Genomic DNA, 19,706 nt, shown 5'->3' with positions numbered 1-19,706 from the left:
TGTTGCTGTCTGACTCTGATTGTAATAGAACATAATATAAAAAGTAAACCATGGTCATCATCAGTGGCTCTGGCCTGCTCTTGTTGGTTTATTTTTATATCAAAGTCAAAGTCAAAGTCAAAGTCAGCTTTATTGTCAATCCCTTCATATGTCAAGACACACAAAGAAACCGAAATTCCGTTTCCTCCATCCCACGGTGACGAGACATACAAGTAGGCGACACAATACAAAAACAAGAAGGCACAACCATAAATAATAAATAATAAATAAATCTAATAAAATGAGCGATGAATAAAAACAGACCAATAACCCATTGAACATGAGGGGCAAAACCGAGCCAGTGAGCATACAGCAAGAACAGGACGCTACGCTGAAAGGGGGAGCGAGTTCAGGATCCTAACAGCCTGGAGTACGAAGCTGTTGGAAAGTCTGGTGGTGCGGGAGCGCAGGCTCCTGTACCGCCTCCCAGAGGGCAGAAGCTCAAACAAAGAGTGAGCGGGGTGACTCACATCCCTCACAATCTTGGTCGCCTTGCGGGTGAGATGGGAGGTGTAAATGTCCTTCAAGGAGGGGAGAGAAGCACCAATAGTCTTACTAGCCGTTTTCACAATGCGCTGCAGGGCCTTCAAGTCTTGGTCAGTGCAGCTGCCACCCCAGACAGCAATACTGCTGGAGAGGACGCTCTCAATGGTGCCGCGGTAAAAAGTAGTCATGACGGCCGGAGGAGTCCCCGCTCGCCTGAGTTTCCGAAGGAAGTACAGGCGGCGCTGGGCCTTCTTCAAGTTGTATGATGCATTGAATTCCTTTGGGAGTTGCTAGATCAAATGTTTCTCACAAATGTTTCTCAAGAAAGTCTAAATTTATGAGTCGTTCCTCCACCATTCTATTTATAGTACTGTTTAGCCATAAATAGTTGGGTCATAATCAAAGTTCTCTTGTCAGCCACTATCGAGCTCTCTAATGTGTAGAGCAGTTTGCCATCCACCCTGTGGGCATTTATACATTCATTGACATCAGGATGAAGAAACATTGACCTAATTGATTGTATTTGGCCATTATAACCCAATTTCTTTTAATAAAAATGATTGCCAAATAAGTTTTTCTATTCAACCAAATTGTATGGTGGTCAAGCAGTGAGCACATCTAGCTCACAGTACTCAGGTAAGGGGTTCAGATGAACTCCGGTATTCCTTTGTGGAGTTTGCAGATTGCTTAATGTTCTATCTGTGAGGGTAATCCAGCTTCTTCCTATGATTTAGTAATTAGAAGACTAATTTTCCTTCAGATCGTATCTCACTGAGCCACGTGTGTTTGTGCGTGTGTGAGTGTGTGTGTGTATGTGTGCGTGCGAGCATGTATGTGGGTGTGTGTTCCAGACCACCCTGACAGTAAGTGAAATCCACAATACAGAAACATTCTCAGTACACCAATCCCTCCGTTTACAGTATACAAATCCCATTTGTCCCAAACTAGCAAGCTTAATTTATCATCTCACATTATGTATATTTAAACGATCATCCCCAAAGATAGAAATGATAAAACGAACTTTCAGCCATCGCTTTCTGTAGGTGTCAAAAGCAGGATTGGAGAGTATTTGATGGTCAATAAACTTCAGCAAAAATTAGGCTGAACTAAAATACTGAATTGTTTTGAATTCTTTCAAATTTACATTGTCAAACACAAGCACATGATGCCTTCTATCGGTGTCAGTGTAATTACTTGTAAAACAAACGGGAGGACCAAATACTACAAATTGCATCAAGTCATGATGCAATCAGTAAGTAAGATGATCAGCCAAACGATCAGGACAAAACACTACAAATTGCATCAAGTCATGATGCAATCAGTAAGTCAGATGATGCAATCAGTAAGTGAAATGTTCAGCCAAAATACTCATACTACTACCAATACTACTACTAATAGTAGTAAGGGTGGGGGTTTCATTTCAGGGTGTATCCAGACTCTTGCTCAAAGTCAGCTGGGGTACTTCCAGCTCTTGTGGAGGATAAGCTTTACAACAACAGATGGCTAATCATGATCATCATCACCATCATAAGATGTAGTGGTTGTAATTCAGAGCACAGAGTAGCGCCTGAAGGCACCATCAGTTTTCTAATTAGGGTCCACCCCTCCCACCTTCCATCCTTTCACTTGAGCTCTTCACACACTCTCCTCAGCTTCAGTGCTCACGCGCTCCTCTCGATGATAAGGGCCGTGCCCCGGCCGCTAGTTCATGTGGCTTGAATGCATGTAGCCTTTGTCCGTCCCACTGTGTTTCCCGGTGGATGAATATGGAGGAGTTAGCCAGAGAGAGCATCAGCCTGTTGGCTTCAGCATCAGCCAAACCCCGGGTGGATCTGGCCGGGTCCCGGCTTGGCTCTCTGGGGGCCATCTTCATCATGCTCAAGTCTGCCCTGGGCGCTGGGTTACTAAATTTCCCATGGGCTTTTGAGAGAGCCGGTGGCATCCACAACGCAATCACTGTGGAGCTGGTGGGTATTGTTCACATTTATCTATGTTTAATTAGAACACAGGCAATAGCTGTTGACTATTTGTTGTGTCATGTTGTTTTTGGCATTGTTGGTGTTTTGATGGACTGTAACCTCCAATGTCAGCATTTTAACTTCTACAGGATTAAGATTTTATTTTTTTTTATTATGATTATGTCGCTGTATATATTTATTTCAAATGGTGGTATAAAGGTCCTTGCATAAAGGTTCAGCACCCAGCTGCATACTTCCCATCCACCATGTAACCAGGAAAAAACATATCCGCACTTTCAGCGTTTCCCTGAACTGGACATAATACTTTTCACATGCGAAATTAAAGCGGATCTTATGAAGCTGTTGCCAGGAATTCAAATAATTTTATGGTTACTCTCTCGGTTAGTGTACTTGTAAATGACACTATCAAAAACCGATGCTATTTTTTTTCCAAAATCTCATGATGACATTATGAACTTAGAGGTATCAGTGCAATCTTTTTATCATTTTTTTTTTTTAAAAAACTTTTTGCACTCAGGGCTCTGTGGTGTTCCTGGTCAGTGGTTTGATCATCCTGGGCTACTCGTCGTCCATCAGTGGCCAATGCACCTACCAGGCAGTGGTAAAGGAGGTGTGTGGCCCAGCCATCGGTCAGCTGTGTGAAATCTGCTTCGTTTTCAACCTTTTTATGATCTCCGTGGCCTTCCTTGTTATTGTGGATGATCAGCTGGAAAAATGTGAGTAGGATGTTGACTCTATATTTAAATTTTCGATCAGCAGCATCTATTTATGAACAAGATAACTTTTGTTCCAGTATTTGTCCAATGTGTTTTATTTTCTATTTATGCACTATCTAGCCAATTATAAGGCTCCCCGTTTTCGATGGCTCAAATGTAAAAAAAAAAAAAAGCCACCATCTGTGTGCTTGAATGGAATTTGCTTCCTTCACAGTTGCCTTAAGTTCAGTGAATGAAAACCTTAAATCTGGGTCAAGATCAGGTGACTGACTGGCCATTGAATAACTAATGTTGAATAACCAATTTAGATCCGTTTACATAGTATTTGGCTGGATGTGATGTGTTGAGAATAATAGTAGCGCTAAAAAGAGACTAAAAAAAAAAATGGTTACATGGCTAACAAGGTAAATCCAAAAAGACCAAACATTTATGATATGCACACTGAGGCTGTGAAATTGGGTTATTTGAAGGAAAAAAGTATAAAAGGGGGTGTTCACAATAATGGTAGTGCGGCATTCAGTCAGTGAGTTTGTCAATTTTGTGGAACAAACAGGTGTGAATATGTGAACACGCTTTTCTCTTCGAAAGCTTGAGTAAAATGGGACGTTCAAGACATTGTTCAGAAAGATCACATAGTTTCATTAAAAAGTTGATTGGAGAGGGGAAAACTTCTACACGTGCAAAAAATTATAGGCTGTTCATCTACAAGGATTTCCAATGCTTTAAAATGAACAAAATGAAATGCAGAGACACATGGAAGAAAATGGAAAACAACCATCAAAATGGATAGAAAAATAACCAGAAAAGCAAAGGCTTGCCCATTGATTAGCTCCAGGATGATCAAAGACAGTCTGAGAGTCAAATTGTTCTTTTTGGGTCTTTTGGGTCCAAAGTTTGTGAGACAACCCCCAAAACCCCTTGTGCATTGCAAATGAGACGACTCACACATTAAACAAGTCTATTGGGGTTGTTCTCTGCGACCAAATTGGATGCAAGGTTAACAAAAACTAAAGAAACTCAAAGTAAAATTGACAAACGTTGTTTTTCACAAAACCTACTAAAAGCAAAAATGCTTTTAAGAAAACAAAAGCAAGACCGAGATCTTGTTTTGATAAAACTAACTATAGTTATAGCCAAAATATCCTTTTGTCTTTACCAATTCAATATACATGAGCTGTCAGACTTTTTAAAAATATATTTATCCGAGTATTGCTATATATCCATACTGAATGAAGGATGGTGTCTGGCCCCCCCAAAAAGCTGGGGTTACCAAGGTAACCGTGTATTATCAAGAATAAAAAACAGTACATCATCATCCACCCCCAAAACCTTGAAATGACCTTTTCTAGTTATTGTTATCAATTATCTATTATGAACATCTATTTAAGAAATACAATAAAAATTCAACAGCAAAGATCCATCCGTCCGTCCGTCCGTCCGTCCATCCATCCATCCATCCATCCATCCATCCATCCATCCATCCATCCATCCATAAAAATTATTAATTTGAATCACTTTTTGCCATTTGTTTGTGATTTGGTATTACAATGCTTTTTCTCTTAAATGAAATCTGAGTCTCATTCTGACTTGTCTGATTTTCTTCACATGTTTGTTGCACTTGGTCTGATTTGGTGGTGAAATGTCCTTGTTTTTGATTTATGTCTTTTAGTGTGCGGCTCTTTGTATGAACTAGTAACTGGTTTGCCTTACTCAGAGATGCCCTATCACTTCTACACGGACCAACGATTTGTCCTGGTGCTTCTGTGTGCCTTCCTCATTCTACCTATTTCCACCCCCAAAGAGATCAGCATTCAAAAATATATCAGGTCTGGATTCCAATTCTGTTCTCTATACAACACACACGCATGCGCATAGGCATGCACACGTGCACACACACGCACGCACACATGCACACACACACACACACACAATGCAATTTCAAATCAAGAGTGTTTAGCTGGACCCGGTGTGTCAAACACCTAATTTTATGTCACGTGGGCTGGACCAGTAAAAACATAAAAAACAATATTTTTTTTCCCCACTGGGCTTTAATGCAAAGCAATAAAGTACTTCTGTTTTGAAAAACTGGCTTCTTTACGTTGCGCTCCCTACCACCTTGATTTTCTCATCAAATCACAAATAAGGATGGAGCCTGACACATTAATAGCCTCACAAATGATAGATCTTTTCACTGCACATAACAGCATGGTCAATGTATTATTCTTTCATTTTTAAATTCACCTCTTGGACCAAATTGCACCCCTTAATGCAGTGTTTCCCAACCAGTGTGCCGTGAGAGTTGTTCAGCTGTACCGTGGGAAATTGTCCAACATTAAACCGGTCCGTGGTGCAAAAAAGGTTGGAGACCACTGATCTATTTGCTTGTGAGCTGCTCCATGAAACCATATATATTCCATGCAATGTGAGTGAGGGTTCCATAGTGTAGTGGTTAGTGCTCTGGACTCTCACCCCGGTGACCTGGTTTCGAATCCCATTGGGACCTAAAATATTTTATCTTGGAAAATTTGCAACACAGTTGCTCGTGTGCTGCCCGATATAACCATACACCTCCCTAAAGTTTAGGGTTAGAGCTAGGGTTAGGGTTAAGGGTTAGTGCTAGGTTTAGGGGTTGGGGTTAGAGCTAGGTTTAGAGCTAGGATTAGGGTTTGGGTTAGAGCTAGGGTTAGAGCTAGGGTTAGGGTTAGAGCTAGGGTTAGAGCTAGGGTTAGCGCTAGGGTTAGGGTTAGAGCTAGAGCTTGGGTTAGGATTAGGGTTAGGGTTAGGGTTAGGGTTAGGGTTAGGGGTTAGGGTTAGAGCTAGGGTTAGGGTTAGAGCTAGGGTTAGGGTTAGAGCTGGGGTTAGAGCTAGGGTTAGGGTTAGAACTGGTTAGGGTTAGAGCGAGGGTTAGGGGTAGGGTAGGGTTAGAGGTAGGGTTAGGGTTAGAGTTAGGGTTAGAGCTAGAGCTAGGGTTAGGATTAGGGTTAGGGTTAGGGTTAGGGTTAGGGGTTAGGGTTAGAGCTAGGGTTTGGGTTAGAACTGGTTAGGGTTAGAGCGAGGGTTAGGGGTAGGGTTAGGGTTAGAGGTAGGGTTAGGGTTAGAGCTAGGGTTAGGGTTAGGGTTAGCGCTAGGGTTAGGGTTAGAGCTAGAGCTAGGGTTAGGATTAGGGTTAGGGGTTAGGGTTAGGGGTTAGGGTTAGAGCTAGGGTTAGGGTTAGAGCTAGGGTTAGGGTTAGAGCTGGGGTTAGAGCTAGGGTTAGGGTTAGAACTGGTTAGGGTTAGAGCGAGGGTTAGGGGTAGGGTTAGGGTTAGAGGTAGGGTTAGAGGTAGGGTTAGGGTTAGAGGTAGGGTTAGGGTTAGGGTTAGAGGTAGGGTTAGGGTTAGAGCTAGGGTCCATAAAACCATATATATTCCATGCAATGTGAGCGAGGGTACCATAGTGTAGTGGTTACTGCTCTGGACTCTCACCCAAGCGACCTGGGTTCAAATCCCAGTATGACCCAAAATGTTTTATCATAGAAAAATTTGCAACACAGTCGCTTGTGTGCTGCCCCATATAACCGTAATAAACATTTGCTTGTGAGGTGCTCCATAAAACCATATAGATTGCTTGTAACGCACGTGAGGTTTCAATAGAGTAGTGGTTAGTACTCTGGACTCTCACCGCAGCGACCTGGTTTCAACTCCCAGTGAGACAAAAAATATTTTATCATAGAAAAATTTGCAACACAGTCGCTCGTGTGCTGCCCCATATAACCATAATAAACATTTGCTTGTGAGCTACTCCATAAAACCATATAGATTCTATGCAACACAAATGAGGTTTCCATAGAGTAGTGGTTAGTGCTCTGGACTCTCACCCCAGCGACCTGGGTTCAAATCCCGGTGAGACCTAAAATATTTTATCATAGAAACATTTGCAACACAGTCGCCCGTGTGCTTCCCCATGTAACCATTATAACTATTTGCTTGTGAGCTGCTCCATAAAACCATATATATTCCATGTAACCTAAGCGAGGGTTTCATAGTGTAGTGGTTAGTGCTCTGGACTCTCACCCCAGCGACCTGGGTTCAAATCCCAATGAGACCTAAAATATTTTATCATAGAAATATTTGCAACACAGTCGCTCGTGTTCTGCCACATATAACCATTTGCTTGTGAGCTGCTCCATAAAATCATATATTCCATGAAATATAAGCGAGGGTTTCACAGTGTAGTGGTTAGTTATTCTATGTAACGTAAGCAAGGTTTCCATAGGGTAGAGAGTCCGTGTGATTCCCTCGTTAAGTGCACCTGCGGGAAAAGTTTTAGCTCCTGTAGAACGTGAAAATGACCAAAAACTTTTCACGCAGGTGCGCTTAACGAGGGTAACTTGGAAAACATATTGGAACGCGGCCCCGAGGAGTAGAGCTTGACACCTGTGACCTTTGACCATGATATTTCCCTAATAAAGTGGCCTGTTATTAGGTACACTTGAAAATGGCGGTGTACCTAATGGAGTGTCCGTGTGATTCCCTCGTTAAGTGCACCTGCGTGAAAAGTTTTAGCTCCTGCGGAACGTGAAAGGGGCTAAAACTTTTCACGCAGGTGTGTTTAACGAGGGTAACTTGGAAAACATATTGGAACGCGGCCCCAAGGAGTAGAGCTTGACACCTGTGACCTTTGACCATGATATTTCCCTAATAAAGTGGCCTGTTATTAGGTACACTTGAAAATGGCGGTGTACCTAATGGAGTGTCCGTGTGATTCCCTCGTTAAGTGCACCTGCGTGAAAAGTTTTAGCTCCTGCGGAACGTGAAAGGGGCTAAAACTTTTCACGCAGGTGTGTTTAACGAGGGTAACTTGGAAAACATATTGGAACGCGGCCCCGAGGAGTAGAGCTTGACACCTGTGACCTTTGACCATGATATTTCCCTAATAAAGTGGCCTGTTATTAGGTACACTTGAAAATGGCGGTGTACCTAATGGAGTGTCCGTGTGATTCCCTCGTTAAGTGCACCTGCGTGAAAAGTTTTAGCTCCTGTGGAACGTGAAAGGGGCTAAAACTTTTCACGCAGGTGTGTTTAACGAGGGTAACTTGGAAAACATATTGGAACGCGGCCCCGAGGAGTAGAGCTTGACACCTGTGACCTTTTACCATGATATTTCCCTAATAAAGTGGCCTGTTATTAGGTACACTTGAAAATGGCGGTGTACCTAATGGAGTGTCCGTGTGATTCCCTCGTTAAGTGCACCTGCGTGAAAAGTTTTAGCTCCTGCGGAACGTGAAAGGGGCTAAAACTTTTCACGCAGGTGTGTTTAACGAGGGTAACTTGGAAAACATATTGGAACGCGGCCCCGAGGAGTAGAGCTTGACACCTGTGACCTTTGACCATGATATTTCCCTAATAAAGTGGCCTGTTATTAGGTACACTTGAAAATGGCGGTGTACCTAATGGAGTGTCCGTGTGATTCCCTCGTTAAGTGCACCTGCGTGAAAAGTTTTAGCTCCTGCGGAACGTGAAAGGGGCTAAAACTTTTCACGCAGGTGTGTTTAACGAGGGTAACTTGGAAAACATATTGGAACGCGGCCCCGAGGAGTAGAGCTTGACACCTGTGACCTTTGACCATGATATTTCCCTAATAAAGTGGCCTGTTATTAGGTACACTTGAAAATGGCGGTGTACCTAATGGAGTGTCCAAGTGACGTCACAGATCAAACAGCCAATCAGGAGGTGGGGGTGAGGGCGGGTGTGGCACTTTTCACTTTCACTTAAGCTTTTTCCCTATTGAAGTGGCCTGTGATTAGGTACACCTCATGGACACTACAATAGGTACACTACACGAGGTAAAAAAAAGAATAAATAAATAAGAAAGTGTAGTGAACGATTCTTTTGAACAAATATTTTGAGTGAACCGATTCTAAAGATTAAATTCACTTAACTGGAATGCACATCACTAGTACAAAACAGTGCAGACGACCACGGGCTTCAAGGTTGAAATAGCCGACTGGATAATAACATGGGCTCTTGCTCGGTAGGAACTTGGTTCGACCCCAGGTGTGAGATTGTGCAGTTAACCCTTTATTTATTTATTCTTTCTTTTTTGTTTTACCTCGTGTCGTGTACCTATTGAAGTGTCCATGAGGTGTACCTACACATATTGTCATATAAAGCAGTTAACCAAATGTCTGATTTTTGTTTTAATTGGCGAATAAAAAAACAAAGAATAAAACACCAGACAAGTTTTAACATAAATGTTTATTTGAAAATAATAAAAATATTAAAAGTAAATTTCAAACCAGCAATCTAATGTGAAATTGCAGTAGATATATTGGATAACAATATTTAGGCGTATATATGCATACACGTTATTTAAAAACTACTACAAGTGTTATAAAATCAAGATTACCCAAAGAGAAGCATAAGCTCCCCGTTGTTGTATAACGGCGCATCCCTTCATGCAATAAAGTTAGCCGTTAGCTTGGAGAAAACGTGCATAAAAGAAGTGGTGTTTCAGTGAGTGGTTCTTTCTTTCCTTGGCAAATCGAAAATCTACATTCCGGCTTCCATAGTTCACGCCAGGAGGGAGACGCAACACATTTACTGACTGATCCGTTGATGCACGGGAAGGCAGTTCACCCATTAACTCGTTCGCGAACGGGAAAGTCAGGATTCGTTCCCTCACTGATCCGTTCACGCGATGAATTGGAAATGCAAATCACTCACTCACTGACTCGTTCACTCACAGATTTGTTCTGTTGGTGAACAGGAAAAGCAATTCACGACTCGTTCGTGAACGGGAAGTTACGTCATTTTCTTCTTCGTTTTGATTTACGGCGTGATGGCACCAGCTTCAATGCGCATTACCGACACCTACTGGTTGAAGTCATATGAACTGAAAAAAGAACGAATCATTTTAGGAAGTATATTGTATTGTATTGATGTGTATGGGTTGTTTCCACGGGATGTTGTAAAAAAAAAAAAAAAAAAACACACTGGGAAACACTGCCTTAATGGACTGGTTTCTGCCCACGGACCCATATTGTTAACACCCCTAATCTAGAGTAGAAGTACCTGATCGACATGTATCACTACAAACCATTAAGATAAGAGTAGGGCTTTTATAAAAGTGGAATGATGACCAGTAAAATCAAAATGAACCATGATGGCAGAGAAAAATAACATTTATTCCAATAAAACTCCTTCTCCAGTGACACCTTCAATGACTAAGCAATGACATTTGATAAATTCCCTTGTGAACAGTAAAAGCGGCAAAGAAAGACATTCTGATTCACAACAAACGATTCCTTAATTTATGTATGATTTGTAACTGGAAGGCTCTGCAGTCTCGTCGATTTGACTGAGGGGTGTAATGTAAATATATTCCACCAGGGTTCACTGTTGTACTTTCTCTTACAGTGTCCCCAGAACACATGAACATTTTCTGTAGCACTTAAGGATTTTTTTAAAAATGTAAAGTGCATGATAAATATAATTTATTATTATTATTATTATTATTATTATTATCTTAGACCTGCTCTATTTGCGCTATTTGGTAAATAAACTTGAATTAAATACAAAACTACCTCACATTTGTTTTGCTATGACTGTTGGAATTTTTTTTCTCATTTAGCCTGCATGTTCTGGTTGACTCGCGCATTGAGAGCGTTGGCACAATTTTGCATCATTATAAACAAGCAATTAAGCGGAATAGTTGAACTCGACACAAAAACGAGGCGTTTTCTATTTTGCATGGTTAAGAAAGGTAATATTCTTTGAAATTATAGTCTGTTCAGGTATCTGATTTACATTGACATGACCCTTTTAAATGCAGTTAGCCTTGTTCTCACGCTCCAATAATCCACATTTCTCTTACTCTCTTTTTTGAATGATATCTGAACTTTTTGTCCCACCTCTGTCTACTCACAGTGTGTTGGGCACTCTAGCTGCAACCTACTTGACGATAGCCATCATCATCAAGTACCATCTGATGTATTCTGTTCAGGTTCACATAATTCCACTCTACAGCAGTGGGTATGTACAGTATGTCTAACAACTGTAAGTCTGGCTATCATGTGTGTGTGTGTGTGTGTGTGTCAGCGCAGAGATTTTTCCACATTTCCTAAATTTTGTATGATATTATGGAGCGTAGATGATAAAATGCCTAAATTCATTTCAATTGTTCAATGGGAAACGTTAAACAAAGTGGTCAACTTCACCCCATCCTCATGTCCCAAGTTCAATGGAATTGGAGTTTGTACAAACCGCAGTGATGTTGGTAGCATTTTAGCATTTGCTTATTTCCTTGAATATCCTAACACAGGTTGTGCTGAATTTTTCATACATTTATATCAATTTACAAAACAACTCTTTTGGTATTTTGACAGGTTTCAACAGATCAGTTTTCTCGCAGTGGCCTTTAATCATATTCCTCATTATTCATACTGTTGCCCCAATACTTACATCACAAATAAATCAGAGTGTGCAGTACTTTGAATTCATTATTTTTAAATTCAATGTTAAGCAATAGTCTGTGTTTTCCGTGTTCTCCACCGTTCGTTGTAATTTTTTTAATTTTATTTGTTAGTTTTTCATGTACCACCATCTCCTCTAGAAGCAAATTTTGGTCTTTTGGAATATCCGGGCCGTAAGTTGATTTAATGGGAATTTGATGTTTCCAGGAAATAAGACTGTCGTGAGTTGTATCCACAAAACCTGCTTTTAATTGAGACCGCTCGGATGGACATAATACATCACCATTCCGTTTTCCTCATAGAACCATTTTCACCGTCAAGACTGTTTTCACTGAGCTGCACTTGAAAGATGCACTCAATGGTGTCTATTGATGGCAAAGCATTTTAAATGGTGTCTAATTTATCTTCTTCTATGTAAAATCAGCTCCTGGGCATCCACATTCAGAGTCATCCCAACCATTTGTTTTGGTTTCCAAGTAAGTAGAACCATGAAAATGTATTTCGTATCGGTAATATGTTTGCACCATATAATGTCGTGACCAGAAAGTCACATAGTGTTAACTTGTGTTGATTGCGGCTTTCAATATAAACAGGAAAATGTGCTCACTTATGTCCGGAAAATCTCCTGCTACCTTATGGTTTTATTGTAAACTAAAGGAGGAAATGAAGGTGACATAAATGAAACAAAGTTCTTATTTGTTTGATTTCATGTAATTATAGACATGTTAGCAGAACAATAACTTGTTGATATTTGTTTTTGTAAATAGTATGACTTAGACATGACCCTAAGAACACCTCAAAATCTTCTTGTAGTCTTGTTTTCTCACTTCAGTCCGCTCAATGTCGCACTTTTCTCAGCTGACCGCTTTCTTTTGAACGCTGGGCACACCACAAAGAAGACATTACCGTAGTCTCTTTTCTGTCTCTCGCATCACCTTGGCCGTTGCGATCCAGACTTCTTGAAGCTCCTTCTGCCCATCAAGAGCCTTTCATCTTCTCTTCAAGAGCCGCATGACAATTTTAAATTAACTTCCACTTCCCCCAACTAGGGCTGGGTATTTTTCTGAAGCTGGCGATGCAATATGTACGTCGATACACAGGTCACAATATGATTTGTACCTCAATATGATTCAGTACAATTTTACACAATACGATACGGTGCAATAATATACATTTCTGCTTTACTGTTCCTTAGTTTATTTCGAATACTATTATATACTCAACAAAGTAGAAATGTGCATATAGCGTCAATTTATTTAAAAGAAAACCCCAATCATTAACTCTCCTCATTCACGTGCTGCCTTCTCATGTGAGTCTCTGGCAATGCTGCACCCCCTAGCGTTATTCAGTTCAGTGAATAGTTTGATCTGGGCAAAAGTAAGTAGTTAAAAAATATTTTTTCAAAATTTTAGGATATCCGCCTTTGCTTGTTCTTATGAATGCGTTAAATGTGTAAAAGATGGTGACATCCAGTGACCTTTAGCGCATCCTAGCTGCTTTGCGCTGATTGAATTCAGAGTTCTGGAAAAACAAACATATCGGCACTTATTGAAAAAGGTCAATTGCAAAATAGTGAAATAATTCAATTTATATGTTGGTGAGAGGGTAAGTGGTAAGAAATTGATAAAAGGAATGGCAGGTCTGCAGACTCAAACCCTCAACTTTTTAGGATGTAAAGGGCACCACACTGGCTTCCAAATTTAATAGGCAGGTCAAGTTGCAGAAAAAGATCATGAAAGCAGTGCAGACTTGAATGTACCTTCCCAAGTTGCCAAGGTAACCCGTGACACATAAAGGCAGGATCTACGAAGAGGAAGGAGGCGTGCAAAAGGATTAGTGCATGTCCTCATACAAACACACCCAGCGACTCATTCAACCAGTCTGAGGTTGAGTGATTGCTGTGCAAAGGTCTGAATGGAGAGCTGATGAGATCCTGGCAAGTGGTGCGGGCTGCTGCAGGAAAAGGGAATGAGATTTAAACCAGGTAGATGACACCTGGGATCAAGTGGGGAAAAGAGTCTGTATCTTGGCCAATGTGATGGTTTAACACGGTCACTGGTTGGTGCCAAAATCCTTCATTTAATATCCTATCAAACTGCAGCTTGACACAGTGGCAGAGAGATAAAATCGAATAAGACCAAGACTTCGCTCTGAGATCACCTGAGAGAAGAGAAAAGTCATTTTGGGGCCAAAATGGATTCCAACAGGACCTCTCTATATCTCTTCATGGATCTGAGCTGGGTGATAGCAAAATGTGACTTTGTTGTCCCAAGATAAAAAAAGGAATTAAGTACACATCAGAAGAATAATGTCGTTTTTTTTTTAAAATAGAAATGCACCACAAGTAACTGTTTTCCCACAGAAGCAATGTTTTCTGAAACCTCATCATTGATCTGGTGACTTGATAATGTCACTGAATGTGTTTGATAGTCAATGTGTTTGGTGGAATTCGTCGAAACGGCCATTTCGATGTTCATTCTGGATGAACCGAGGGTTGTAGAGCGCTCTGCAGTCAGGGCTTACTCGCCAATGCTGATAGTGCTCAAATTGCACTACAATAAAACATGATTAGTATTGATTAGAGTTTTTATTGGTCATTTTAACTCCATTGTGTGTCAAATTGATGATCAAGTCATTATTGATAGTATTAATTTCACATAGGACAAAAAAACAAAGAATCAACAAACAAAATCCAAATATATATGCAATACTGACATTACACAGGAGACTAATGACATCACATCAACTAGTTAGTAGTAAATAAACTGCAAACAGGCAGATGACTTGGATGATATTCAAATTAGCTTCAGTGTGGAAAACCCTTTCTTGTATTATTTGTTCGTTCACTTACTGCAACAGCTGAACCATTAAGTTAGTTTACATTGTAGACTACATAAGAAGGTCAACAGCCACTTCAACTCCGCCTTTTAAGTAGAAACGGTAGCGCCAGCATTTATTGCCTGAGCCTTTCAGACAACTCGCCCAAGAAGGACACTTCTTGCTCACCCAGCTGTTGCACCTTTGTGCATCCAGATATTGTGTGGCAGCATCTGACCATGCAAATGCGTTGAAACTCAAAGGTGTGCAGGCAGTGAGTCGGAAGCTGGCAAAGTTGCAGAACAATTTGAATCCCATTGGTATTTTACACACAGGACAGTGAGTTGGTAGGGTTTATCAATAAGTCACATAATGTACGAGTTACTAGAATTTGTCATGATTCTGAAAAGTGGCTAATTTGCAACATTGCCTTGAATTTGAATGGTAAGATTTTTTTTCTTTGTTACAGTGTCACGAGGCATCCATTGCCATTTACAGCAGCATGGAGAACCAACGTCTATCTCACTGGGCTTTCATCTCTGTGATTACCATGATTATCTGCCTCGTCATTTACTCTCTCACAGGTCGAGTAAGCCTATGAATGGTTGTTAGATTTACATTGTGCCGGTGAATACTTCAAAATGTTTGTCATAATGCAATGACTGAATGACTCACAAAGAGTTGTTCAGGTGAAACGACTGAAGAGTGACTAAAGACACAAAAACGTTGAGATAATAAAAAAAGCTATGACTACAATGCGGCTCGTGAAAAAAACGAGTTTGACACCGCTGCTCTATTACATGACATCACCTCCTGTGCTTCCTGGAACATCATGCTTTATTGAAAACGACTAAAAACTAGCACCTATCATTGGACGGTTACATAAAGAAAATGGTATATTGCCAAAGTATAACAACACATTCCTCACTGAGCTACATCATGGAACATGTTTTGGAGATGACAAGTTCATTTTCATTACCTTCTCAGCACAATATTTGATCCACTGATCACGTCATTTCCGACTGGAGCAGCTTCCAGTCTCACTGTGGTAAATAGTCTGCAAAAGAGATAATGGTTCCTAAATATAGCCAGTCCATTCTGACAAAGAACTAGAAACCAGAGTGCTTGTTCATATTCGGTTACAGTATGTGGCTTCAGATGCATTGTGTTTGTTAGCAAGGGGATAGAAATGCTGTCTTTTTGTGTTGCAGGGGTTTATGGGTACCTGACATTTGGGAAGGATGTGAAGGCCGACATTTTGATGTCATACATGGGCAATGACATTCTGATGCTCATTGCCAGGCTCCTCTTTGGAGTCTCTATTATCACCATCTACCCAATCATCCTGCTGTTGGGCAGGTTGGGAGCATTTCTCATTAATGTACCGTAATTTTCGGACTATAAGTCGCGGTTTTTTTCATAGTTTGGGTGGGGGGGCGACTTATACTCAGGAGTGACTTATATGTGTTTGTTTTCAAAAAATAAAAAAAATAAAAAAATGAAACCGCGATAAACGAACCGCAATGTAGCAAGGGATTACTGTAATTTGAATTTCAAGTGACGTCAGCAGCGCGACGTCGCGGTCAGCAGCGCGACGTCGCGGTCAGCAGCGCGACGTCAGCAGCGCGACGTCAGCAGCGCGACGTCAGCAGCGCGACGCGGCGTTGTTTACATAAAGGACAAAGATTGACTCGACGGAGCTCTCTTTCACTTCCGTGGATTGAAGTCGGGGGCCGGCGCTCGGCCGGGTGGCTGTCCAGGGACGGTGGATGGGGCTCGGACAATGCTTTTACGCACGCCCGGTCCTACTCTACCGAGCTGTCTTTCAGCTCCGTGGATGGAAGTCGAGGGCCGGCGCTCGGCCGGGTGGCTGTCCGGGGACGGTGGATGGGGCTCGGTCATGGCTTTTACGCACGCCCGGTCCTATTCTATGGAGCTCTCTTCCATTTCCGTGGCTGGAAGTCCACGCCGCCACACGCCTGTAAATTTGTTTTGTTAAATAAAGAGCCGTTTACCAAACCCACGTCTTTCCTTGAACTTTGTTAACGCTACAATATAGTTATATAGTAGATCTGTGGAATAACGACGAGGCTGACGTCAGGGCGCACGCACGCAAAGGACGAGGAATTTGATCGATGGATTTAATGATTTAGAGTGCACAGATGGTTTGATAACATTATTGCTTATATAATAGTTATTTGATATATAATTTATATATCATTATATGGGCCTGTGGAATATTTTGAAGTGCAAGAGCCGTCAGCGGCGCGCACGCATTGTTGACAAAGGACGATCGATGGATTTAATGAATTGGAGTGACACAGATGGTTTTATTAACGTGTTATTTATGTAATAGTTTTTTGAATAACTCTGAATTTTACGTCAGGGCCGTTCTCAGCTCTTAGTTTGTGTTTATGTCACGTTAGCATAGCTATCGTTTAGCCTGTTGTTGCTCGTTCATGACTGTTCTTGGTGTTGGATTTTGTCGAATAAATTGCCCCCCAAAATGCGACTTATACTCCGGAGCGACTTATATATGTTTTTTTTCACTTTTTTGGGCATTTTATGGCTGGTGCGACTTATACTCCGGTGCGACTTATAGTCCGAAAATTACGGTAATCTTTATTTTGTTCATTTGTGTATTCTATTTATTTCAATTCAAAAAATCTGGAAAAGCAATGTTTTATATATCAACAAGTTTGATTTTCATTCTTCAAAATCCTTGTTTCTTTTGTAATTATTTTTTTTTTGCACATACTGTAAGATCAGTGATCCAGGACCCTTTGCTGAGTTGGTGGCGGAGGCGTGGCCGCACAGTCACGGTCAAGTTTGAAAGTCGCAGTCGATACACGCTGACGTTCCTGTGGATAACTGCAACAATGCTCATCGCTTTGTTGGTACCAGACATCAGTAAAGTCATCAGTGTCATTGGTGGGATCAGTGCATTTTTCATCTTTATATTCCCAGGTAATGCCTTGTTTGGTGTCCACATTTAAACTATTATATCATTATACCATTAAACTAAACCCAACTAAATCCTCTGTGTGTTTGATTAGGACTTTGTCTGATGTTTGCCATGCAGTCTGAGCCGGTGTCTTGTAAAACCAGGTGAGCAAATCATTTGTTCAAGTTTGGGTGGTTGTGTATTATGTCACATGTCTGCTGGAATTATGTCACATGTCTGCTGGTACTAATCATTAGGGCAACATTTTTGTGATGGCGTGAATTATGTTATATTATTATTACCGTATTTTCCGCACTATAGGGCGCACCGGATTATAAGGCGCACCTTCAATGAATGGCCCAATTTAAAACTTTGTCCATATATAAAGCGCACCGGATTGTAAGGCGCACTGTCGGCTTTTGAGAAAATTGGAGGTTTTTAGGTGCGCCTTATAGTGCGGAAAATACGGTATATTGTTTATATATATATTTATTTCTGCTGCGGAGGGGTAGGTGAGACCCCATGTTGGTCATTTTGCTAGTTTGATGTCTACTATTCACATACTTATGATCGCAAAATGCCTCGTTGGACCATCTGTCTTTCCTGTGCCAGCACAAAGATGTGGTCTGAGTGGTTCAGACTGAGTTTCTGCCAGCAAATTGTCACTCGGCCAGGTGCACTCCTTTTGGGGCCAACCTGGCCAGCTTGGCAGAGACTGGGCTGCTAGATTAGCAAACATTTGCAGCAAACCTTGCGCTGATTTGAAAATCAGAACCCGCCGGCTTATACGCCACTGTGCAGATGTGTGCATGAAAATAGAGCCCTATATCTCCAATAGACATAAGCTTCCATTTGTATGTGTATCAGAGTCAGACCTTCCAAATCATGTGAATTTGGTACCAAACTCAAAGATGTCTCAAAATAAAGAGTTTGTTTTGTGTGTGCCTTTCATAAATGAATGGAGTTTAAGTTGTGATTACTTACTAAGCAAGAAAACAAGCATAACATTTTTACATCCATTTCTATCTTTTGTGTACCTTCCTCATTTTCAGAATTGTTCTCACACTTTGGGGAGTGGTCACACTGCTATGTGGTGCCTTCATCTTTGGCCAGAGTACCACCATTGCTGTCATGCAGCTTCTTGGGAAGATATGACACTTCGATTTTGCCTTGACGTCCCACAACACTCAAGTTCTTCCCTCGACAGGACTTAAGAGTATCCTTGAAAGACAGTTGCTAATCAGTCTTGATGACAACAAACTAGACTCTGTAAAGTTCTGAAACCTCTCTTGGTCTTCTCCATTGTTATATTTGACTTGGGTTATGGTAATTTCTGCACTATAAGATGATTTGAGTTGAAAGGCTCACATGTGGGGGCTATTTTTGTGCTTAATCCACATTACATATAAGTCGAATGCATGCTGTAACATGCCGTAGACAAAAAAAGGTAACGGGAGCAAGGCAGTGAGTGCGGTTGTACTTTATTCTACTACTATTTAACCATGTAACATGTCAAACTCACATTATTGTTAATCGATATTGATACACAAATCCATCAAAGTCCTCATCTTCTGTATCACAAATAAAACAGTCGGGCAAGTTTGTCATTAAGCATGCCAAGTTTTCTCTCATCATTGTTGGAGTCAGACTCGTCACGTTGCTCTTCGCCAATGATCTCGGCTTTCCAGAAAGCTCGAACAACAGTTATAGCTGATACCTTTCTACCTAAAATATGTTTGTGTGTAAATACTGTCATACTAGTGACATGACGTACTAAGGTTACGTAAAAAAAAAAAGCATTGAAAGTTGTGAATAAATAATGTACTATTTTACATCATTGTGTAGATTTGGTTAAATAAGTAAAAAAATAAACACATTGATTTTGTGAGTTCAAGAGTCACGTCTCTTAACAACAGATGTATTAAAACCATCAAAATAACCCAAGGTTATGTCCACAACGGGGCTGAATATGTAAATACTTATCCTATTAGTTAAGTTACTGGCAATTATCCTCCAAAACTGCTAACTGACATTCAATATATTCTTAAGTTGGATAGATATGTCTAAATGGTCAAACAACAACAAAAACAATATTAACCCAATTGAGATGAGTCAATTACAATCCCCTTAATGCAGAGAGATGAAGCTGATGAGTGACTAGAATGCTTGTTAATACATCACATGAGCAACGTAGAATCCTGATGCTTGTTTCTCAGCATGCGATATTATATATATTTTTGTTTAGCCTCTGAAAGTCACAATTATAACACCGT

General features: G+C 40.8%; 1 protein-coding gene across 1 annotated transcript; it reads left to right on the top strand.

The window, feature by feature from the left end:
* The first annotated feature begins 1,998 nt into the window (after positions 1-1,998).
* Positions 1,999-19,044, top strand: slc38a8a (solute carrier family 38 member 8a). The gene is made up of 10 exons (XM_037255116.1): positions 1,999-2,492; positions 3,022-3,220; positions 4,890-5,046; positions 11,128-11,241; positions 12,097-12,148; positions 14,959-15,073; positions 15,701-15,848; positions 17,254-17,456; positions 17,546-17,597; positions 18,486-19,044. Exons 1-10 carry the CDS (start codon positions 2,286-2,288, stop codon positions 18,586-18,588), a joined length of 1,350 nt encoding a protein of 449 aa, XP_037111011.1. The 5' UTR covers positions 1,999-2,285; the 3' UTR covers positions 18,589-19,044.
* The last annotated feature ends 662 nt before the right edge of the window (positions 19,045-19,706 follow it).

The sequence above is a fragment of the Syngnathus acus genome, chromosome 6, assembly GCF_901709675.1.
Source record: "Syngnathus acus chromosome 6, fSynAcu1.2, whole genome shotgun sequence".
Taxonomy (NCBI): Eukaryota; Metazoa; Chordata; class Actinopteri; order Syngnathiformes; family Syngnathidae; genus Syngnathus; species Syngnathus acus.
Note: the sequence above shows the minus strand (reverse complement) of the source record. Positions and strands in the feature narration are given on the sequence as shown.

Coding starts and splice junctions, on each gene's coding strand:
- slc38a8a (XM_037255116.1), top strand. CDS start 2,286: ATGAATATGGAGGAGTTAGCCAGAGAGAGCATCAGCCTGTTGGCTTCA. Junction 11,242..12,096: donor TACAGCAGTGGGTATGTACA/GTATGTCTAACA, acceptor ATGTAAAATCAG/CTCCTGGGCATCCACATTCA. Junction 17,598..18,485: donor CCGGTGTCTTGTAAAACCAG/GTGAGCAAATCA, acceptor CCTCATTTTCAG/AATTGTTCTCACACTTTGGG.